This window comes from Nansenia antarctica (assembly GCF_963989245.1).
Source record: "Nansenia antarctica genome assembly, chromosome: 1".
Lineage (NCBI taxonomy): Eukaryota > Metazoa > Chordata > Actinopteri > Argentiniformes > Microstomatidae > Nansenia > Nansenia antarctica.
The window spans coordinates 12,872,166-12,897,375 of record NC_137674.1 but is presented as its reverse complement, the minus strand read 5'-3'; the positions used below and the strand labels follow the sequence as shown (position 1 = coordinate 12,897,375).

The 25,210-nt window shown below is 46.0% G+C and overlaps 1 protein-coding gene across 1 annotated transcript; it reads right to left on the bottom strand.

The window, feature by feature from the left end:
- Nucleotides 1-2,757: 2,757 nt before the first annotated feature.
- rrp12 (ribosomal RNA processing 12 homolog) lies at nt 2,758-24,287 on the bottom strand. Its single transcript, XM_080543083.1, has 34 exons — nt 24,139-24,287; nt 21,241-21,461; nt 20,730-20,813; nt 20,491-20,567; nt 20,206-20,311; nt 19,739-19,855; nt 19,417-19,555; nt 19,006-19,133; nt 18,758-18,856; nt 18,454-18,545; nt 16,554-16,665; nt 16,287-16,387; nt 16,059-16,173; nt 13,274-13,416; nt 13,043-13,164; nt 12,824-12,888; nt 12,121-12,283; nt 11,146-11,300; nt 10,953-11,020; nt 10,758-10,851; nt 10,369-10,527; nt 9,515-9,595; nt 9,078-9,183; nt 8,798-8,905; nt 6,370-6,527; nt 5,671-5,762; nt 5,403-5,555; nt 5,137-5,309; nt 4,774-4,884; nt 4,635-4,678; nt 4,220-4,298; nt 3,938-4,005; nt 3,716-3,798; nt 2,758-3,522 (listed from the first exon to the last, which is right to left on the bottom strand). Exons 1-34 carry the CDS (start codon nt 24,275-24,277, stop codon nt 3,420-3,422), a joined length of 3,858 nt encoding a protein of 1,285 aa, XP_080399209.1. The 5' UTR covers nt 24,278-24,287; the 3' UTR covers nt 2,758-3,419.
- Nucleotides 24,288-25,210: the final 923 nt, after the last annotated feature.

Below are 25,210 nucleotides of genomic sequence, written 5' to 3'. Positions count from 1 at the left end.
TTTATTTTATTTAGTTTCAGTTCACCGCTCAATTTACCTACCCTGTTAATCTGTTGCTCATTATTTCCATTACTTGGTTTCTTTGTCGATGTAGTCACTGTTTCATTCTCTTAGCACTTGTTAACGTAGTGGGAGGGGGCTATATGAAGTTAATGTATTCAATAAAATAGAAAAATGATTCATTTAGATCCTTGGTTACTTTCCATGTTGTATTTGGGCTAGGTCGCTAGGAGTAGGATAGTTTTGCATTGAGCACTTACATGAAGAGGAGCTCCATCATGTCCTTGTCCTGTTGGTGCTCCTCTACAGAAACACATTGCAGCTTGTTTATATTAAATGTTACGTTTATATTCCCTATTGAATGTTTTTTTAGATGTTTCCTTGTGGTCATTTCCCCTTTGTGGTTAGTTTGAATGAATATTAGGGATATAAGAGTGTGATTTGAACTTATTAATCATTTCCTCCCCCAAGACAGTCAGTAGGTTTTCAGTAGGGGAAGAGTCAGTAGGGGAATGACTTTCACAAAGTCATGTTGACTGGTTTAGCTGACTCACAACACATAAACGACAAGTTATGCAGCACTGGAATCCAATGGCATATTTATTGACTGTGAGTATTAGAAGATTAAACATTTCCTCTTCAGTGCATTCGCCTTAATCAAACTAATTACCCCTTTGGTGCGCCATAAAGTTAGCCATGGCTAAGTGCCCTGCTGAAGAAACATGATGAATATATCTAAAAGGACATAAATTGAACTGTATAGAATAGTTCAGCAAATGTTCTTTTATCTTCTAGTTTACCATTACGTCAGTCTAGCAGACATAATAAACTGTGGCTGGGGTGGTTAATGCCGGTCATTCTGCCATTATTGCCAATGTTCCAGATCAGAAATGTAATGTAGTCATCCTTTTAGCTAGGTGCTGGGACATTCTGATCTGAGGTGGATGTTCATCAGGTAAGAACAGCACTTTGTCACAAGTAAACATAATAGAAAGGAGTACCAGGGTGCAGGCTTTTACATTTTCCAGCACAGAACATCTGCTCCCCTTCTCTGATAGACCTGAGAGCTCAGATACACACAGCTTACTCTGAAGACCTGCTTCTGTCTGCAGCCACATGACTCATATTATGCAACAATCCGTTGGTTGACATGACTCACACGTGTATGATGACTCTAGCCCAGTCAGAACCCACGGCTCCCATATCTAGCCTGTAACCCTAGCCTACATCCTACCCCTGAAATTGTCCTGCTTGGAATAATTTTATGCAACATACTCTTTCAATACAGTGTCTTCGGAAAGTATTCAGACCTCTTCACTTTTTCCACATTTCTTTACATTTCTGTAAATGGGTTAGGGTTATGGTTACTAACCCTAACCCTAAAATACAGAAATACCCATTGCTATGACACTTAAAATGAGCGAAAATGCTAAAAATGTATCAACAAATCATTCATTAAGTTGAATTGAGTCCATCTTAATGCAAGTATAATAGTTCATGTAATTCTGGAATTAATATCTTTGTTTTTAGCACAACAAAATGTGGAAAAAGTGAAAGGGTCTGAATACTTTCCGAAGACACTACACTACATACTATTCCACATCCTCTCATACATACTGACCCACTCAGACCCTTGTGCACACTACCTCATGGTCTAATTATCATTGAATCTCCCCTCACTCACCACAATAAGACACTGCAGTTATTCTGAGAGAGAGAGAGAGAGAGAGAGAGAGAGAGAGAGAGAGAGAGAGAGAGAACAATGAACAGCAGGAGTGTTGTATGCTGGTGGTTGTAATCTCCTGAATAGATCTTTCAGCTGCCCTGCCTCCACTGGACAGTGTTGCTTTAGCACAGGGCTGAGAAGGCAGCAGTCCAGACAGCACACAGGAATGACTGACTCACCCACACACTGGACACTCTAGGGATTCTGGGGTACGTCCCCTCACCCCTGGTAACCAACTAGCCGCAGTCTTACACTCTGCCTAGCCTGCTAGTTTACTATTCTTATAAGAGGCCCCACTATTGGGCCCAGGCCCGTCTGAGTCAGAGATCATCAGATGTGTTCGCCAACTCTAATGTTTGTTGTCATGTTTGACTAGGTACTGCTGAAGAGTTCTTGAGAGCACTTGATGGCAAATGGACTGCACTTATATAGCGCCTTTTTTGCTGCTCCAAAGTGCTTTACAACGGCCTCTCATTCACCCATTCACACACACATTCACACACCAATGGCGGCAAGCTGCCATGCAAGGAGCTGGCCTGCTCACTGGGAGCAATTTTGGGGTTCAGTGTCTTGCCCAAGGACACTTCGACCTGTGGCCAGCCGGGGCCCGAACCGCTGATCTGCCAACCTTGTGATCATTAGACGGCGACTCTACCTCCAGCGCAACAGCCGCCCCGCCACTTGAATGTGAAGTAAATTAAAACAATATGACAAAGATTGAGTCAAGAATGGTTTGTTTAATCATAATGCAATACAAAGATACAAACAGTGTGCTGGAATCTGAGAGGAAATCTATGAATGTTTTGCCAGTTCTTATCTTCATTTTCAAAGACAGAGCGCCCTCTAGCTGTCAAACAGAGCATTGACATGGAAGCCATTTTTCTTCGGTACACAGTATTATCAGCACCATATTTTTTCTCTTTTAAAAAAAAAAAATCATTTTAAGCAGGATACACAAATATACTTATCTTGTTTAACAGATGGATTGTAACTTATGAATACACCTGCCAACGATCATAAATATATTTCTCTTCTTTTTTTTTGTCACTGAAAATGTATTGAAAAAGCTAGATACTGTACCATGTCTGGAGGTGACATAACAGACGTCCAGAGAAGAGAGGCAACCGCCATCTTTAACTCATATGTTCTCTTTCGCTGTCACACTGTCTACCCCACGTGAATACACGCACTGCTTGGACACACAGGCCTGTGTTAACACATTGATCTCCTCATGTCCACTTGTTTGACAGATAAGTGAAACTGTATAGATCGGATGAAGCAGGCAGGTCCTCCAGAACGAGCACAGAGACAGACAGACACACCAGGGTTCGACAGTAACACCGTTTTACTTGCCCGGAGCAAGTAAAACATTCGCTGGGTTTGTTTGTGCGAGCACGACGACGCTGCTAGATCCTGGATATTTTCGTGGAGTGAAGATATTATCAAAGCGTACGCGCCTGTCGATCACCAGTACGCTTTGATAATATCTTCACTCACGATCATCTAGTCTGGTCTCGCGCCTGCGCCATCTGTTGTTCTTCCTGCATACAGGTAAAAATATCCAGGATCTAGCAGCGTCGTCGGGCTCGCGCAAACAAACCCGGCAAATCTTTTACTTGCTCCAGGCAAGTAAAACGGTGTTACTGTCCCTGCACACACAGTTCTAATAAACTTCAGAACTTTAATAAACGTTTCAAGCCCTCCTCTTGTTCCTCTGCATCTTCTTCCCAGACTGCGCCCCCTTCTGGGCCCCTCGCACCATGCCCTTAAACTGACCCTGCATCTTCGCACGTTTCCTACAGACAGAGACACACACACACACACACACACACAGACACACAGACACACACAGGGTTAACTCATGAGATTTACACAACCACAGAGACTAGAGATGTGATGTAGTTGTTGGTTGTCATGACTGTTGTGTTACTAGTTAACACTAGTAACTAGTTAACACTAGTAACTAGTTAAGTTATTAGTTGTGCAGACCTGCGGTTCAGCTGTTCCTTCCTCAGAGGTATGTAGGCGTATGGGTCAACCTTTCCTTTCCTCTTCACATCCCCTTTACCCTTCTGAAAGACAGGACAGAAACACATAGTTACTCAGATACACTTCTGATAGATGGAAGTGACGACTTTTAAAACCATTTGAACTTAAAGTCCAGAGTCCAACACACAAAACTAGTGTGTGTGTGGTGCGTGTGTGGCTCACCTTGGACTTGTAGTCTCCCCCAATGTCTCTGCTGCCCCCTAGGGGTCTGTGGATGCCTGAACCTCCAGCTGGAGAGAAAGGGAATATAGTGAAATGATTGTTAAACATTATTCAAAGGCAGTGTTGAATGTGATTCAGTGATTCCAGATTGTATATAAAGTCAGGCCCAGTTTACACTGGAGACCAGTGAGGAGGCCTAACAAACAGCTGTTATAGCAGGTCTGACTGGATCAATGTGACATTCATCAGCCATTTGGGATCACTTGTTGTGTTCTTCCGTACCTCTGTATTTCATCTGGGGCTCAATCTCCATGTCGTCATCCAAGTTTCCATCTCCGAATTTCCTCTTCTGAGTCTTTTTCTAAAAAAGAGAGAGATCAACGACAAGAAGAGGTTTCAGTAACAACATCAAACATGTCAGATTATCTACAATTGTGTGTAGGTGGTAATTCGTAGTTTTCACAAGTCACAGCTTATGAGAACGCCCACCTAGTGTGCAAAACAAAGTCTTGAGTCAAAGTCTATTTTCCCACCATTGACAACTCGACAACTTTTACCAGTTACATACAAAATGCCAGATAGTTGAGTTTCCAGTGTTATCCGCCATTTCTTAACATTTGTTTTGTCCCACCAGAGCATGTCACATGACTGAAAACTATGAATATCAGTCAAGTGTTTAAAGCTGATGAATACTCACACTCTTGACTCCAGCCTCCTCCAGAATATCTTTCACCTCGTCATCTATAGAGGAGAGTTGTGGGTTAAAACCAGCTCAGACAGTGACTTAGAGAGACTTACACCGGCTGGAAGATTCCAGAACAGAGACCGACGCCTACCTTTAGTCTTGTCGCCCTCTTCCTCGTCGTCTTTGATGATCAGACGTCCGTCGGACGTCACCTTGAAGCCATGCTGTTTCTTGGGAGCCTTCTTCATGTCAGGGTTGGTGGCTGGAGAACCAACAGTAACCATGTCAACCCTAAAACTACTGCCATCAACATAATGGGAGTTCTCTACCTCTACCTAAAGGATCAACGTTGCCCCCTCCCCTTCTGTCATTGTTCCCTCCCCAGGTCTAGACAGGTAGAAGCAATATGATGGAATCTAGATCGGATGATAATTATGCTTAGAACTATCCGGTCGTATCTGATCGTCAAACATGGTGTGACTGCAGCCACGCGGTTGAAAGTAGGATCCGTTACCTAGCACCCTCTGGGAGACCTTGGGGTCCAGGAAGTTGAGCGGTTCGTCTTCCTGTCCTTCCTTCAGCCAGGCCCGGCCCTTCTGCTTCCCTGCCGCCTTCCGCTGGGTCTTACCGCCTTTCCCCTCATCCTCCGACATCTCACTGTCCGAGTCAGCCAGGATCTCCTCAATACTGAAGAGGGGGGAGGCGATGGAAGAGTAAGTAAGAGTGTACACCTCTACTGTGTGTGTGTGTGTGTGTATTTGTTAAGGTACGGGTGTCTACCTCTCTTTCTTGGCTTTAGGTAGATCCACCTCACTGTCCGAGTCGCCCTCTTTATCTGCCTGTCTGCTTCTCTTAGTGCGAGCCTCGGCCTTGCGGATGTTCGCTAACACCTTATGGTGCTCCACAGGCAACATGCTCTTCACCAGCTCAAAGCTACGGACAGAAAAACACCATTACATTGTATTACAACATGTGCTCTGTTCTCCTCAGACTAATCAGAATCCAGAGATAGAATATAATGAGTGACAGACAGAATATGAACCCTTACCCGAACTTCCGGATGAACTTAGTGAAAATGTTTTTGAGTTTAGTCCTGAAGTGCCTTCTCACATCATCCTTAATGTTACCAACACCCTCCATCTGTGAGAAAGAGAGAGAGAGAGAATCACATATTACTGTGACTAATGTATTGCTTTTCTAGGGGACGACATGGCGGAGGCATGAGACAGACAATCAGGTGAAAGGGCCAAACACCTGGGGGGGGGGGCAGATAAGCACATGTCAGTTGCAGTTCTCACTAAACATGATGTAATGTTGTGCTCTCCTGCTTGGGACCCACATTATAGCAGGCTTAAGAGCTCTGCTACAGGACTAAACCCACAGGAAGTAACAGGTTGTTGTGTCCGCCCCCCAGCCTAGCTGCACTGGGAGCTTCCTGCCAGCAGAACTGAAGGTTGCCAGTGCAGCGGGGGGGCTGGAGGGGCAGGTAGACTGCTCTCACACGCCAATGACTCAAGCACCTCCAACTGTACAGCCAGAAAGCTGCCGAGGGTCTCCAGACTGGAGCTGCAGCACTGAGAGTGACGACAGCACCAGCACAGGAGCGCCCTCCAGAGGTGGATCTAAGGAGCGTGTTGGAAATCAGACTAAAAGGTTCATGCAAACTGTCCCTAAATGTAGTGAAGCACAGTCAAAATGTCACACACATACACACACACACACACACACACACACACACACACAGTACCATGACAGTGACGTGTGATGCAAGGGTCTTGGGGTCCATGATGAAGAGGATGACTTTGATGAAGCTGAGGGAGGCTTTAACGATCTCTCTGGTCCGAGACGTCAGCAGCAGACACACGTTATGCAGCAGCTGCTCCATGGTGGACACGTCTATAGAGTCTGAGACACACACACACACACACACAACCTTGTTTTTGGACTTACAGTTCAGAACAGAGGTGCAAGGGGCCCATACATCTTTATCAAATTTCATACAAATGCCTGCCAATGATATATATCAGGGGTGCCCAATACCGATCGCAAAGGTAGTATGGGTAGATCGCATGGCATTGAACAAAACCCAAAAGAAAAAAAAGAAAGAAAAAAAAAAGTTTGCCTATCATCCATCCTCACTATGGCTTTTGCCACTTGATTGACGTACAGGTAAGCCAGTCTGAGATCTGATCTTTTCACCTACACCTAACACGCGGTTCACCACGCATGCGCAGTCAACAGCACCAACTACAAAATACAAAATACCGGCAAGACTAATTACCTAGTTAGCCTTCCAATTTCTACTATTTACTATATAATACTAAATAAAGGCTATACAAATGAGTGGGGAAGCTGGACCAAGTAAGAAACCAATAACGTATAACTTCCATCCAGAATGGGAGGAGGACTTTTTTACACAATGTGATATTGGAAATGCGTCTGTCTGATCAGCAAATCTACGATGGCTATTTCGAAGAAGGGAAATGTGGCAAAAGAGCGAAAACGTACGGCTGTAACAATAGCTTCTTATCGCGTCAGTCACGTTCTTGTTAAACACAAGAAGTCATTCAAAGACGGCGAAATTGTGAAAAAAGTTTCTCGAGGCTGCAGATTGCCTTTTCGATGACAGATCCACAGTGGCTGATGACACCTTGCAACCAGCTCCTACAGCCCTGACTATTAGAAACTAGCTGCCTCCTCCCAGTGCCAGGTCTCCCACTAAGGTAGAGAAATGCATTTATTTCCTCCTTTCAAACTAGGGAACTACCTGTTTTGTATCTGGTTTACTTTTCTGTTTGTTGGATCAGTAGTTGGCTATGGTACTGCAGACTGGCTGTCAGTGTGTGTGAGAGAAAGTGAGTGTGTGTGTGTGTGTGTGTGTGTGTGTGTGTGTGTGTGTGTGTGTGTGTAAGAGAGTGAGAGGGTTTGTGCTATGGCTTCCTATGCAGACTGGCAAATGTGTGTGTGTGTGTGTGTGTGTGTGTGTGTGTGTGTGTGTGTGTGTGTGTGTGAATGTGTGTGAGCGAGAATAGCAAAGAGGGAGGGTTTGTGATGGTCTTCTCCTGTGGCTGTGTGACAGAGAGAGGGAAAGTGTATTGTGAGTTTACTATGCAGGCTGGGAACTGTGTGTGTGTGTGTGTGTGTTTGTAGTACGTGCATGTACGTTTGCGATGTTGAAACTAGACTGGTAGATCTTGGCAGACTGGCTACTTGAAAAGTAGATCTTGGTTCCAAAAAGTGTGAGCACCCCTGATATATATGAACCTTTGGTTAGTGTGGGTAGTTGTAATGCTCTCATTCAATGGTCACTTTATTTCATATTCAAATTGTACTATATTGATAGTGTTTTGAGGAGAAGACATGGAAGTGGCATGCAACATGTGACAATCAGGTGAAAGGGCCAAACACCTTATTGTTTGTGATGGGGGGGGGGTAATATGTACAGGACCTGGCAGAGAAGCACAGCTCTCACTAAACATGATGTAATGGGACCCACATGTTAGCAGCTTAAGAGCTCTGCTATAGGACTAAACCCACAGGAAGTAACAGGTTGTTGTGTCCGCCCCCCAGCCTAGCTGCACTGGGAGCTTCCTGCCAGCAGAACTGAAGGTTGCCAGTGCAGCGGGGGGGCTGGAGGGGCAGGTAGACTGCTCTCACACGCCAATGACTCAAGCACCTCCAACTGTACAGCCAGAAAGCTGCCGAGGGTCTCCAGACTGGAGCTGCAGCACTGAGAGTGACGACAGCACCAGCACAGGAGCGCCCTCCAGAGGTGGATCTAAGGAGCGTGTTGGAAAGTACATCATGACACGATCATTTAATTAATGTCTGTAAATGCCTACAATACATATAAGGGTGAGTACATACAACTAAGGTTGCAAAATTCCCATAAATTTGGGAAACGTTGTAAATGATCAGGGTGGATAATAAAGGGTTGTATTTTTGAATTGGGAGGGAGGGCAGAGGGAGGTGGGAGACTGTGATGAAAGACTGACCAGAACCAGGGATATGTTGTTCAACTAAAAGGCGTTGCAATTTATACAAATGTTTAGAATGTGTTACATATAATTAACGACTGTTATGAATATGCAAATTACATCATTTACATACTCTAAATAATCAACTAATCGTTGCAGCCCACACACACACACACACACACACACACACACACATACCTTTGTACTCGTACACCAGCCGGGTCAGGGCCAGGACAGTGCATGTGATCATAGTGACTGACCCAGTCAGACCCACATACACCAGCAGCAGGTACTGCTCCAGAGCCTCTGAGAGAGGGGGGGGGGGGAGGAGAGGGGGGGGGGGGGGCGATAGGAAAACAGCATTTTAGCACATCAGCCTCAATTCAAGAATCAAAAGTAAGAAACTCACTAATACCCCTTCAGTCAGGTGAGAGAGGTAGGCTAATGAACAAGGTTAGTGTGTGTGTGGTTGTGTTACCTTTGGCATCTCCACAGAAGCGGATGAAAGCCTTCCCTATCTCCACCAGCAGAGTGTAGGCGTTCTTACGAGCTCCGACCGACATCTCCTTCGTACAGATGATCACCTGAGGACGTGAACATGAACCTCACATGAAACCACTGGCCCGTTGCCTACGCTGATGGTCATCTGAGAAGAGGTACATTGTATGTGTGTATGTGTAGTGTTGCACGATGTACCGGTTCGACAAAAGTATTGAGATATTTTGTGTTCACTCATTTGTTCTTCAGCATAGTATACTGATTCAAATATCAGATATCAAATATCATTATGTTAACGTTATGTTTTTTGCGGGTTGCCGTGCTATCGTTGAAGAATCTAAATGGTGATACTTAAGCTGGTATCGGTATGGAAGACAACATTTTGGTATCCTGGCAACACCAGTAGTTTGACTGTACCTCTGGTAGCAGGGCTGTGATGAAGTCTTTGTGTTCTTCACTCAGCTGCTTCACTATGTGGAGAAGACACTTCAGTCTTGGCTGAGAGAGAGAGAGAGAGAGAGAGAGAGAGAGTAATGAGAGAGAGAGTAATGAGAGAGAGAGTAATGAGAGAGTTTAATGGATTTGTTTTGAGGGGGAGACATGGAAGTGGCATGCAACATGTGACAATCAGGTGAAAGGGCCAAACACCTATACATATGTATAGCTAACATAGATTCTCACTAAACATGATGTAATGGGACCCACATGTTAGCAGGCTTAAGAGCTCTGCTACAGGACTAAACCCACAGGAAGTAACAGGTTGTTGTGTCCGCCCCCCAGCCTAGCTGCACTGGGAGCTTCCTGCCAGCAGAACTGAAGGTTGCCAGTGCAGCGGGGGGGCTGGAGGGGCAGGTAGACTGCTCTCACACGCCAATGACTCAAGCACCTCCAACTGTACAGCCAGAAAGCTGCCGAGGGTCTCCAGACTGGAGCTGCAGCACTGAGTGACGACAGCACCAGCACAGGAGCGCCCTCCAGAGGTGGATCTAAGGAGCGTGTTGGAAATCAGACTAAAAAAGTGAACGCAAACTGCCCTATTGAAGCACGACCCAAGGGTCACTGATACGACAGTGATGACCGAGGGTTAGGGGGGGGGTCTATGATGAAGAGGGTAACTTTGATGAAGCTGAGGAAGAACGATCTTCCTGATACGAGACGTCAAGAAAGTCAGACCAGATGTGTGAGTGGAAGTCTCAATCTGCACACCTGACGCTCCAACTCTCCCCCACAGACCAACAAACACACAGGGTGGTCACACAGGGTGGTCTTACCCTCTTGGCGGGCGAGGAGGCGTTCTTCAGAGTTCCCAGCAGGACGTGTTTGAGTATCTCTAGATGGGAGAGAATGAAGGATCTGCACTGGTCCCTCTCTCCTCCACACATCTCCTCCAGAACACGGTACGCCTTCTTCTGCATGCCCGGCTCCTTGTTCTACACAGACACACACACACACACACACAGACACACACACACACGTTCAGAGAGGGACAACATCACTGAAAAGTCACTTTGACAGAAAGCATATATGAGTGAGAAATATTCTATATACCGGTACACACATATATATATAAATATAATATATGCTGGATCTGGATTTTTATTTTTATTTTTTTTACTTTATATAAAAGTGTGTGTGTGTGTGTGTGTGCGTGCGTGTGTACCTCCAGGTATGGCCTGATCAGCTCAAATGTCTGACCCATGGAGACCTCGTCGACACATGGTGCCATGGCAACCACCAGGTCCATGACTGACAGCCTGAGAGAGGACAGGGGCGGGACATGACGGGTTAGAGGAGTGGCACCTACACTGAATAAACACAGGACACACGTGACAGTCCGGAGGTGTGTGTGTCATACCGTATGAACTCAGTACTCTCTGGACTGCTCAGTCTCTCTGTCGCTTTCTGCAGGAACGTGCAGACCATCTGAGGAGAGGAGAAAGCATTACCGCATTGAACCACCAGGGGGAGACAAACACACAGACGCTCCAAAGCTTGTGGCAGAAAACTTTCATGCTTAGAAATGGTGTGTGTGTGCGTGTGTTTCTCACCTCAGACTCAGTGACAGTCAGGTAGACTTTAATGGTGTCGAGGACAGCCATCCTGTAGGGGGCCATGTCTCCGGGCGCGGGCTGCTGGCTGTACACGTTGAAGAGGATGGGCAGGAAGTTCTTGGCGAACCGGCCGACCTCCGCCTTCTCTTCTTCTACAGAGGGGAAACAGTCACTTCATTCAAAAGGAGGATATGCTATAGGGGTGGGAATGGCAAGGGTATTTCCGACACAGTATTTCATACCTTGGTTACAGTGTTAGCAGCATACCTTTGTTTTTGGCTACACTGTACTGTCAAAGGTCCTTGCAGATAAACCCAGAGATAGACTTGGTAATAGTCGTAGCCCTCGGGAGTTAAATGGATTTGTTTTGAGGGGGAGACATGGAAGTGGCATGAAACATGTGACAATCAGGTGAAAGGGCCAAACACCTTATTGTTTGTGATGGGGGGGATAATATGTACAGCTAACCTGGCAGAGAAGCACAGTTCTCACTAAACATGATGTAACGGGACCCACATTATAGCAGCTTAAGAACACTGCTACAGGACTAAACCCACCGGAAGTAACAGGTTGTTGTGTCCGCACCCCAGCCTAGCTGCACTGGGAGCTTCCTGCCAGCAGAACTGAAGGTTGCCAGTGCAGCGGGGGGGCTGGAGGGGCAGGTAGACTGCTCTCACACGCCAATGACTCAAGCACCTCCAACTGTACAGCCAGAAAGCTGCCGAGGGTCTCCAGACTGGAGCTGCAGCACTGAGTGACGACAGCACCAGCACAGGAGCGCCCTCTAGAGGTGGATCTAAGGAGCGTGTTGGAAATACAGTCTTGCTTTGAAATATAATGGTCCCAGACTTTAGATGTGTGAATCGATAATCGCATCGCAAGAGGCCACGATACAACAATCGGCGTATCGACATTTTGTCCCCACCCCTAATATGCGACAGTTTTCTTGCAAGTGTGTGTGTGTGTCTGAACCTGTTTTGCAGCTCTTGGTGATGACTGTGCGTAGGGCCTGGCAGATGGTGAGGCGGAGGTCTGGTCGCTCGTTGATGGTCATGCCCAGGGCGCGGGCCATGCCCTTGAAGGAGACCAGCAGGTCCACAGCGCCCACACAGAACCCAGGCAGCATGGTCCAGATCTGAGGGGGGAGCAGAGGGTCACAACACCTCAGGGGACAGTTGAGATCTGAATACACAATCTAATAAGACGTATTAGCTAGCGTTAGCTAACCAACTAGAGACATTAGCATACTAGTGATTTTTTTTGTTATGCTTGTTTTAAAGAAAAGGTCTATAACACATTGAAATGACATTAAACTAAGATAACACGATGGTTATGAACATTTCTAAAATTATAACATTTGTGGTTTTCGTTTGTTGCTTGTATGTTCGCCCACTATCTTGCCGACGATTCACAAGGCGTTCTGGGAGATTGTGCATAACACTCTGGTTTGGAGTGTGCCTCTGAGAAAACTCTGTTTGGAGGGCCGTGTTAAGCACTACCACTTTGCCCAACCCCTTTATCCCAACCAGAATCAGGACACCCTACCCCTACGGGTGAATGTGCAAAACAGAGGGGTAGGGCTAAATAGCAGGGGCAGGGGGTGTAACAATCTGGGGGGGGGGGGGGGGTTCAGACCACGTAAACAACTAGTAACAACACAGCGCTCCATGGTTACCTGCAGCTGGAGGGTCTGGTAGACCTTCGCCTCAAGCTTCTGTCCTGCCGGCCCCAACTGCTCAGCTACAATGCAGACAGAGACATCAGGACATTTGACATCATAGAACATTTTGTCAGTTATCAGACAGTGACTTAAAAAAACGAATAACATTGTAAGGCAGTACATTGTAAGACACACACACACACACACACACACACACACAGAATTACTGTTGACCTTTTTGTCTGAGAGTGGAGGCGAGAGGGAGGAAGTAGGAGGTGAAGAAGGCCAGTTGTGTGTTCTTAACGTGATCCCGGATGACAGGGATGAGCCAGCTACGAGGGAACTCCAGGTCGTCCCTGAAACAAAAAACGCAACCTCAGACCGACCCCACAGCACAGAATGTCAAAAGAACCCCTGAAACATATCTCCAAAACGCCCCACACCTCCCCAAGAGAGTGTACTCACTCGTTGCCAGTGATGTTGAGGGGAACGGCTCCCAGGACCACCTCAGGCCCCATGCTCTCCACAGCGCCCCCTAGAGCCAGGTCCAGCTCACCACTGAAGGGGAAGCGCGGGGTGGAGCGCAGGTCAGCCAGGGACTGCAGAGACTGAGGAACACACAAACAGTTCATTACTACCTTTACAGTGTCTCCTGCCAGCTGTGTTCTTAAAGACTCAGCACCTTACATTGTAATGAGACTGTGTGTGTGTGTGTGTTTACCTTGATCATGACAGGGTGTGTGTGTGTGTGTGTGTTTACCTTGATCATGACAGGGTGTGTGTGTGTGTCAGGGTTTCCGTTAGAAAAAATTGCCGCCGGACATCGTGTCCGGGAAGATTTCGATTTACCGGACAAACGTGATATATTCCGGTCATCATATTAAAATATTTAAAAAATAAAAAAATAAAAAATAAAATAAAATCTAATATAGCTGTTTGTCGCGGTGATTACTGTTGTGTAGCGGCCTATATATGCCATTTAATGTCTATTTCTCATCCAATACGATTAGATGCGAGCTATAATAATATAACATGATTCGCATGCTGGCTATGCGATTATGTCCAGCGCTGAACGGGCGCCTCACTGGGAACTGAACAGACAGCATCGATCAATGAACGGACTCCACATTACCAGTGTTTCCTCTACATGCATTTCATCGTGGCGGGCCGCCACGATGGAATTTCCTCCGCCACCATTCAGATTTCTCAAAAAATAATAATAATAAAGATTTAGGCCGCTTTTCAGACCTTCACAGCGCTAGACACACCCACAAGCGCGAAGCGACGCGCTTGCAAAACTGTTTTGTGATTGGTCGAATACATCTAGGCTGCGTGTAGTCTACAAACTACTTCAAATGTTACAATATGCGCGACGACGGTGCTGGATCCTGGATCTGTGCATCGGTGTGCAGGAAGAACACGGAGCAGGCGCCAGACCAGACTAGATGATCGTGGAGTGAAGATATTATGAAAGTGTACGTGCTTGTCGATCACCCGTCGCATCGCGTACGCTTTAATAATCTCTTCACTCCACAATCATCTAGTCTGGTCTGGCGCCTGCTCCGTCTGTTTTTCTTCCTGCACACAGGTAAACAGATCCAGGATCCAGCAGCGTCTTCTGGCTCGCGCAAACAAACCCGGCGAATTTTTTTACTTGCCCCAGGCAAGCGTTACTGTTGAACCCTGCTGATACATGATTCTTCCCTGCACATTGACAATGTTTTCTCTCTCCTCTTTCTTCTGCGTTGTGAAGGGATCCACTGCAGCGTACACGAAAAGCGGCTACTGTGTCAACCGCTTCCCATAATAGTTACAACAACCATAAAGCCTCCATAATGATAATGAAAAGAAGGGGAGACGAATTTTTTATTGACAACGGAATTACATGCTGGAAAAACATGCAGACACAGACAATAAGAGACACACGGGAGAAGTACGGGAAAACATTTTATTTTTTTTGGCCATCCTCGAGTTTTGGCTGAAATTACGTCGTTGTTTTGAGCGCGCGTGCGCGTTTCATGCGCGTGCACGCGGAAAAATCGCGGGCGCGCGCGGTCAACGCTACCCGCCACCATTGTAAAAATTCCTGGAGGAAACACTGATTACGTTAACTGAAGTTTGTTAAATTGTTTGGGATTAATGTGAGTTTTCTATTTTCTATTTTCTCTTTCCAGTTTTACCCTTTTTTTTAAATCAATAAAACAACGTCATTTCTATAACCAGGGGGGTGTTCCATCGACATCGCTGGAGGAGGGTCTGGGCTTATTTTCGTTAAGTCTCGCGAGACTCTTAAAAAGATCCAGGCATACCTTGATAGATCTCGCGAGACTTGTCGGGGTGAGCCTGGATTTTCATTTGGCGACGTTGATGGAATACCCCCCAGGTCTCGCTGGTTGGGAAGGCATTTCGTTTAGCTGCCTGTCAAATCATACTTAGGGGATAGCCCTGTAAGCTCATACGGGTCTGTATGTCGTCCTGAAGACCGGCTGTTAGATCATATCGCTGAAGTTTGTCTCCATCTTAGTGTAAATGTTGTCCGTTTCGTTTGTTATCCTTGTTATTGTGCGATAAAGTTAAGGCGCTTCGCCTCGGGCCGCCATTTTCGTCTGGGCGCCGGGCACGCACACACTCGTGCACGCGCGGCACTGCCCGGGAGGGAGGGACCCGCCCCCTTTGGTTAGCCTATACCCTATAGGCTGGCTGGAGGGGGCGGGTCCTTCTCTCTCAGGCGGTGTTGTGTGTGTGTGGGTGTGTGTGTGTTTGGTGCTCAGCTGAAGATGGTGGCCGAAGCCAATTTTCACCGGACATTTTGTCCGACGAGTTTTCAATTTGTCGGACTTCAACAACTTTTACCGGACAAAGACCGGTAATTACCGGTTAACGGAAACCCTGGTGTGTGTGTTTGTTTACCTTGATCATGACAGGGTGTGTGTGTGTGTGTGTGAGTGTGTGTGTGTGTTTGTGTTTACCTTGATCATGACAGGGTGTGTGTGTGTTTACCTTGATCATGACAGGGAGTGTGTGTGTGTGTGTGTGTTTACCTTGATCATGACAGGGTGTGTGTGTGAGTGTGTGTGTGTGTTTACCTTGATCATGACATGCTGTGTGTGTGTGTGTGTGTGTGTGTTTACCTTGATCATGACAGGGTGTGTGTGTGTGTTTACCTTGATCATGACAGGGTGTGTGTGCGTATGTGTGTGTGTGTATGTTTACCTTGATCATGACAGGGTGTGTGTGTGTGTGTGTTTACCTTGATCATGACAGGGTGTGCGTGTTTTCCCGCCACTCTGTAGAAGCAGCCGAGAACCTGCAGCACGAAGGGCCAGGAGGCGTGGAAGCGGTAGGACAGCCCCTCCTCCACGATCCTGAAACACACCAACACAACACTGACTCATTCATCTGATCATACACATTTCACAATAATCACATTTCCAGGGACTAAGACCGCACGACGTTCAGACCAGGCTAGGGAACTCACCGGAACATCTTGCAGACGTAGGCGGGGTTCCCAGCCGAGGCGGTGGGGGTAACTGGACCGATCTCCTCCATGTGGGGGCCGACACACTCTGACACCAGAGTCTACAAACACACACAACGACAAATGAGTGTGTTACTATAATGGTGAGAGCCCCCCCTAGCCCCATAACTTATCAATCATGCATTCGAGGCTTGACGACACAGTGAGTCAACACAAGACAGTTTAGATGGTGTGAAGGGGGATAAAGCAACAATGTCCTCCGTCTACCTTGAGGGTGTTGGCCGCGGCAGAGACCACCTGTGTGTGGGGGGACAGCAGGCAAGACACGGCTGTGGAGAACAGACGAGGCAGGTGACCCAGACTCAACGCACTCTGCAGACTTGAGAGAGAGAGAGAGAGAGAGGGAGAGAGAGAAATGAGAGAGAGAGAGAGTAATGAGAGTTTAATGGATTTGTTTTGAGGGGGAGACATGTAAGTGGCATGCAACATGTGACAATCAGGTGAAAGGGCCAAACACCTTATTGTTTGGGGGGGGGGGGGGGGGGGGATAATATGTACAGCTAACACGGCAGAGAAGCACAGCTCTCACTAAACATGATGTAATGGGACCCACATGTTAGCAGGCTTAAGAGCTCTGCTACAGGACTAAACCCACAGGAAGTAAAGGGTTGTTGTGTCCGCCCCCCAGCCTAGCTGCACTGGGAGCTTCCTGCCAGCAGAACTGAAGGTTGCCAGTGCAGCGGGGGGGCTGGAGGGGCAGGTAGACTGCTCTCACACGCCAATGACTCAAGCACCTCCAACTGTACAGCCAGAAAGCTGCCGAGGGTCTCCAGACTGGAGCTGCAGCACTGAGAGTGACGACAGCACCAGCACAGGAGCGCCCTCTAGAGGTGGATCTAAGGAGCGTGTTGGAAATCAGACTAAAAGGTTCATGCAAACTGCCCCTAAATTAGGGCTGCAACTAACGATTATTTTGGTAGTCGACTAATCTGTCGATTATTTTTTCGATTAGTCGCGATTAGTCGTGTGGCTTTTCGCTGCGCGTAAATGGCGACGCAGAAGCATAAATCCGGCTTAACTAGCTATCTAACCTAACGTTACGCCAAGCTACAGCTGCTCACAGAGCTAGTTGACTGGCTAGCTAGCATTGCTGGCTAGACTACAGACAGCTCACGTTAGTAGGCTACGCTGTTTATCTTACAGACAGCTCGCTGGTGGACTCAACATAATTGAAATAGCATTCACTTATCAAGCATCATTCATGATCATCCACCATGACTACCTGGTATTTTAATAGCGACCACCCCTCACTTCATTTCATCTCGCGTTCTCCTGGCTTCAACATGGAAAACCCCTGCTACGTAACGTTACATACAAGCGCCTCTGTCTGTCACATGCGTGCCACAGGGCAAATAAATTAATAGCACAAACGCTCATAGCATGTACAGCCCTGTCCATGAGACGTTGTTTTCCAACATGTAACAGTAAAGCTAACATAAACATTACGACCCTAACAATATAACGTTAGCCAGTTGGCTAACAACGTTAGCTAAAACTTACCCAGCTGATTCTTGCATGGCTCCCGTTAAAAAATCAAAAAAAAAAAAACAAAAAAAAAAACAAACGTTTTTTTAAATATAATTTTTATGCGATTAGTCGACAACAACATTTCACGTCGACGAATTTTCGTAATCGATTAGTCGTGACTAGTCGACTAATCGTTGCAGCCCTACCCTAAATGTATTGAAGCACGACCCAGGTGTCACTGATGCGACAGTGATGACCGAGGGGTGGGGGGAGGGGGTCCATGATGAAGAGGATAACTTTGATGAAGCTGAGGAAGAACGATCTTCCTGATACGAGACGTCAACAAAGTCAGACCAGATGTGAGGGCAAGTCTCACTCTGCAGTCACACCTGACGCTCCAACTCTCCCCCACGAGGGGGGGAGGCGGTGTCAGTCTGAGAACATGAGAGCATGCATTAAACCTCCTCTGTCCCTAAATGAGATGCTGTGAGAATGTTATTTCAGAGTATTATTTGTTTAATTTACACACTCCTGTAAGCTCCCTAGCTGGATGGGTGAGGTGTACCGAGGGTGTGTGTGGCCTGGCGACGTGTGTGTGTCTCAGGTGTAGTGTGTGTGTCTCAGGTGTAGTGTACTGTACCTGGCCAGGTGGACGTGGGCTTTCTCCATGACAGCCAGCCAGGCGAGGAGAGGCTGCAGGTCGTTCTCACTGGGCAGGTAGTCATAGAGGGCCTGGGGACGAACGGACACACACACACACACACACACACACACACACACACACACACACACACACACACACACACACACACACACACATTTGCACTCCTTCTCAAAAGTATGCAAGGTTTGTATGTGTGTCTGCGTGTGTGTCTGCGTGTGTGTCTGCGTGTGTGTGCGTGTGTGCGTGTGTGTGTGTGTGTGTGTGTGTGTATGTGTCTCACCGTGATGATCTGAGCGTTAAGTTCAGGAGACAGGGTGGCGGCGTTGGGCTTCCCACTGAACAGCTTATGGAAGGCCTGCATGGCGCACGCAGTCACCAGCTAGAAGACACCAACACACAGGTTATCAAAGAGAGAGAGAGAGTGAGTGAGTGTGTGATTGAGTGAGTGTGTGAGTTGTGTGTGAGTGTGTGTGTGTGTGTGTGAGTGTGTGTGTGTGTGTGTATGTGTCCAGCTCGCGGTGTTCTCACCACATGGCTGAGGGTCATGACTCGTAGCAGTGTCTCACAGCAGGACTTGACGGCACCGAGGGGGAAGGTTCCCATCAGGTCCTTCAGGAGGCCCAGCATGTGCAGGGTGGTGGTGTCCTCTTTACTGCCTGAGCACAAACAACCACACAAACTAGCATTAGACGACGACTACACTTGAATTATTACAGTTTTGACTACAGTACTTTCTACATTCATCATTTCACTGCTCACTAGCTCGTTATTCTCAGTGTTACGGAATTGTAGAGAATGTCGTTTGGGGTCAGATTAGCAAATAAGGGCACACCCATAATGGTTGAAACTATCGATCTTGGTCCAATATTGTCAGGGTATCCCAACAGTTGTGAGGACCCTCAGAGAGGAGAGGGGGTGAGTCAGGGTGAAAGGTCGTACCTCCAGCTTGCTCCATCTCTTTGATGCAGAACTTGGCGGTCGTCGTGGCGGCGGGGTGATGGGCCGGCGCGTTGTCTGCGAACAGGAAGTCGCTGCCTCTGAGGATGGAACACACGCCGTGCTGGGCAGCTTTACGCACCTGAGAGGGAGAGGGGAAAGAAGAATAACTACCAAGCAAAAAAAAAGTTCGCAAACAGTGTCAATACCCCATCCGTTTTAAATGGCCATAAGTGAGGATGGGATTTCTGTTGCATACAAGTGTATTCAATATTCAGCACATGGCCTGGTGTTAGGGTGTGTTTTGGCTGTAGTTAAGACGGACCTTGGGCTTGCTGTGTACGGTGAAGCTGAGGAGGCCGTGGTAGGTCTGGAGGGTGGAGGGGTAGCTCCACACTGACACGTCCTGCTTCCTCAGCAGAGTGGCCAGGCAGGACAGGATCTGTGGGGAGACAGAGGGGTCAACATCCTGCTTGTGACAGGTCACATGAAGTCAACTGTGGTCTATATGGACACACACACACACACACACACAGACACACACACACACAGACACAGACACAGACACAGACACAGTCTCTCTCTCTCTCTCTCTCTCTCTCTCTCTCTCTCTCTCTCTCTCTCTCTCTCTCTCTCTCTCTCTCTCTCTCTCTCTCTCTCTCTCTCTCTCTCTCTCTCTCTCTCTCTCTCTCTCTCTCTCTCTCTCTCTCTCTCTCTCTCTCACACACTCTCTCTCTCTCTCTCTCTCACACACACACACACACACACACACACACTCACACACACACTCACCCATCTTAGGGCGGAGGCAGACTCAGAGCTGGCCTGTGAGGACATGACGTCCATCAGGGCTTTGGCCGTGTCTGAGAACTTAGAGATCAGGACCGGGGCTGGAACCCTGCGGGACGACAGGACACACAACACACGACACACGACAGTCAACTCCAACAACACAACTAGAAAGACCCTGGTCACGCTTCTAAAAAAACTAAATCATCCATTTCCTTTTAGTGACCAATGACATGACTGATGTGATTGGTCATAGGGTTCATGAAAGCAGAGCTCTGGGACTCGTACCTTTTCATAACCAGGTTGAGGAGGTACGCCACAGCAGCCAGCGACTCTCCTGACTCCACTGCCTCCAGGGTGGTCATCTGGAACCAGCAGAAAGGCAAAGCACTTTCAGAACAACATCAAGGGTCAACAGTGAACAAAACGACTAACGTGCCATTTGGAGGTTCTGTTTCTAATTCTGAAATCGAACTATTTCTGGGACGTTTGGCTTAAAATTTAGACTTGTTATTATTAAGACTCACCAGAGCTCCGTAGTACTCAGTCTCTGTCTCCTTTCCCCCCTGGGAGCGGATGACTTCAGTGACAGCAGCCAACACAGCACAGATCTGGAGGACCAACAGGGTTTAAATCATCAGTTTCCTCATAGACATAGACAGGGGCTGAGAGGAAATTCAGGACAAGATAATCATCCAGGGGGCGGCTGTGGTGCAGGAGGTATAGTCGGCGTCTTATGATCGCAAGGTTGGCCGATCAGGGGTTCGAGCCCCGACTGGCCACATGTCGAAGTGTCCTTGGGCAAGACACTGAAACCCAAATTGCTCCCAATGAGCGGGCCGGCGCCTTGCATGGTAGCTTGCCGCCATTGGTGTTGTGAATGTGTGTGTGAATGGGTGAATGAGAGGCCATTGTAAAGCGCTTTGGAATAAGGCGCTATATAAGTCAGTCTATTTACCATCCAGCAACCTAAAACAGTAACCAGCGAGGTTACAACATTGCACTGTAGACCAAGGCAAAAAGTTATCCCTCACAAACCTCTTTATGGGCTGCTGAGTTGGACTCCCAGAAGCGCTGCACCTTTCTGAAGGTGAGGTTGGAGCAGTCTGACAAGCCGCTGAGGAAGGTCCCGGACGTCCTCTCTGTTAGTGCGTCTTCCTCCATACAAGCTTCTCCCCGACCCCCCGTGGGCCGCTCCAGGGGCCCTGCCTGGAGGTCATTGTGCAGCTTGAGAGCATCAACTGTCAGGTCGCTCTTCTCTAGAGACAAGAGAGCAAAGGTTATTAATCAGTGTCAGTTTGTTTGTTGTTTCATGTGCACCGTGAACATTTAAATACCGTGAAAAAATACTTTTGTGCAATATGACAACCCTAGTTGACTATCTGTGCAGTATAGTACAGTGGATTGTGTACATAGCCTTTATTTATGTAAACCAGCTCCTTACCTTCTTGTGATTTTATTCTTTTTCTAAAAGTTTTTTTTTTCTTCCCTTTCCTAACACCAGGGGAGCCACCCCTCCTAAATGTCGTTGTTTGGTACCTGTACTGTAGCAATGACAATAAAGTCCATTCATTCATTCATTCATTCATTCATTCAACATCATTGAGATGGTGCTAGCCCTCAGTCTTTTTTGGCTCTGGCCAAGATATGCAACATGACTCCTCATATGGTGTTAGTGTTAAGAAATACATTTCGATTCTAATAGAGATTCACTTATTTTTGCTGTTATTTCATCCCTGGTTTCAGTATCTTACAAGTAAACAAGTGAGAAATTATATATTAGTATTCCCCAGTGTCTACTGATTAAAATTATATGCAACTAGGGATGGGAATTGAGAATCGTTTCCAAATTGTTCGATACATTGGTATCGTACGCCTCCAAGGTTATCGATTCTGGCATGTTTTTCTGCGTCATGACATGAAACTCTGAGGCTGACGTCAAACTCTGCAGTGTAGTATCGGAGTTTAAAGTTTTATTTAGTCGCAACAAGGAGAATATTCAAGCACTCACCCCTGGTATCCGTTCGCAAACATTGTTTGAGAAAGCTGATAAAGTAGCATGTCATCTATTTAAAATGTGACAAAGTCAAAAGAAATGCAACATTGTGGATTCTAAACGGTAGACGACCTGCACGTGTTGGAATTGGACAGATAAGCAGAATCGATAATGGCATCGGTATCGATAACATCTTAGCAATTCCCATCCCTATATGCAACTAATATGTTGTTAGTGTTAAGAAATGTGACAAGAAATCTGCCCTGTGTGTTTCACTAAGGTAAATCTGCCCTGTGTGTTTCACTATGGGAAATCCCATAGGAATAGTTTTCATTCAGTGGAGAGATGAAACCACAATGTTAGCAAAGTGTCTTAATGAAACGTTAGCTTGGCAATTTTAAAAGTTGGAGTGATTAGCTTAAAAGATGAAAAGCATCTTAAAATGTTTAATACAAACACAATGGTCCCCATTGAAACCCATATTACCCATACTAATATTAAGGCAAAATCAAATGCTAATAGTTGGTATAATAGGTCTACACAAAGTTAGATACGGGTGTCTACCTCAAAATACTGAAAGTCAACCATTGAAATGAATGGTAATTATGATGATTTTACAAAAATGTTAGTATAGCTTAAGTATAAATTATATCAGATATCAGGCCTATATGTTTACAATTTCTTTAAGTGGTGTCCAACTACACATTGGTTTTGGTGTCTCTTAATGCCAATTTTGAAAAGAGCTCAAAATGTCCCTGACATGGGAAAGTCTGCACAGTATAAAGTTGATTTGAAGTTTCTAAGATGTAAAGGCGGAAGATAATGCAAATAATAACAAAAAGTAATAGCCTACAGATTACTATAGTTGGACTTGCTGATGCAAGCCATAACAAGACGGTATACATTCTCTTGTTTATGTTCTCTACATCCCTACAAACAAACAGTATTAACCATAATGTGTCTTAATGCACCAATAATCAATTCACTTATGGCCATTTAAAACGGATGGGGTATTGGCACTGGAGCGATGCTTGGCGGAAAAAGACAAACATGGGGGGGCATTAAGTGGACACAATCTGAGATGGCTCAATGTTTAGGTGCCTCTTTATACCAAGTAAGAGGCTTTATACTGTATATCATCATTAAGACACTTTATTCAAATGTCATTTATACCCTTCCACTGACAATGTATTGCTATGGGATTTCCCATAGAGTGAAATTCACTGTTTTTTTGTGTGACCATATGAGGAGTCGTGTTGCATATCATTTTAATCAGTATCTAGACATATTGGTTTGCTACTTGTTTACATGTAAAACACTGAAACTAGGGATGAAATAACACCAAAAAAGCTGTGATTTACCGTGTTAGGAGAGTTGCCTGCTAAAACACATAGCTGATTGCCTGTGTAATAAGACAGCTATGGGGGGGGGATCTGCTTGTTGGCTGTACCAAAATTATCTTAAAATAGCACATTATTATGTCATGGCTATATAACGACATGGCTGCTGGTATTGGCTATTAGCTTACACTGTTTGAAAACTAAAGTTTGAGTTACCCTTTGCTATGTTATTTACAAAGTTGTATCTGTAGCTGGTAGGTTCCTACTTCGTGAGCTTAGAATTATAAGGTTCTATCTCCGTTTAGGGTAGTTCAGAGATATTGAGCGTCAACGTTTTTACATTTCATTATGTTTGGTGCGATGGAACCTTTGTATTTTATGAATTACTAACTCAAAAATGTCAACATTTTAAAAATAACACCACACAGGCATTAATAAACACCTAATGGATCCGATTATGTAAAAAACTAAATTTTGACAAATTGAGATAGAACCTTATAATTCTAACGTCACGAGTTGTATCTGTAGCTGGTAGGTTCTGGCCCCAGAACTGTGCTGACTATCCACGTGTGATCAGGCCAGACACCCGGCGCTGCTTACCCGTGGGACGGCTGAAAAAGGCACTTTTCGCGGCCTGTCTGTATCGGCTCGTCTGGGGGTTCGAGTCGCTGCTGTGTCCTTTCTTCCATCGCTTGATTTTCGACGTCGCTCCGGATCGTAGTTTACCCGATTTAACCATTTTTGTTCGATTAAGATAATCACGCTGGCTCAGCCAGACATCTGCACCACACTGTCGCTCCCCGAATGACGTCACTGTCAGCTTCACATGTTTCGCTTCCCTGACTTTAATGTCATCCCCACATGGGGCGCTGTCTACACGAAGGCTGTGTTCGGAATAGCGTACTAGCATACTGCATACTAGCATACTCAATGAGTATATACTGCATACTGCCTACTAAATTCACAATAATAGTATAGTAGTATCCGAAAACCAGCCGACCATTATGCATACTCCATACTGCAGCGGCGAATTTAAACCTCCATTTTAAACCTCCATTAGCTAAAATATGTAATTGTGGCTTTACAAGTGTTAACATGTCATTTTAGGAAGTTTTAATATGTTTTCAGGCGAGAAAGTAACCACATATATTCCCAAAATGTGTCCAGTTTACCAAAATAACTTTATTATATATATATATATATATATATATATATAGTGCAGGGAATAAGGGCAGTGAATAGGGATATAAGAATAGGTGGGATTGCAGGAGTGTATAATAGAATTAGGGACAGTATAGGGAATGGACAACTTTAATGTTAGGACAGGGAGAGGCAGGTGAGGAAAAAAGGATGGTAGAATTAAGGGTAGAAAGGAAAGGTTTAGAGGTCAAGTTTGAGGATGTGAAAACAAAAGGGATATATATATAGATTTACTGGGTGATGGGTTGGTGAGGCCAGCGTCAGAGAAGGTGTGGGAAAAGGTTTTTGAAGGTTTTGATGTGGGAAAGGTATGGGCAAATTTGGGTGTGAAATATAATAGCGTAGAATGTGAGCACAATGATTTTAAGATTAGGCACAATAGGGTTTACACAAATGTCGTTTTGCACCAAATGGATAGGAATGTAGGTAGGGTATGTGATGTATGTAAAGGGAGGGATGAACATTTTGAACA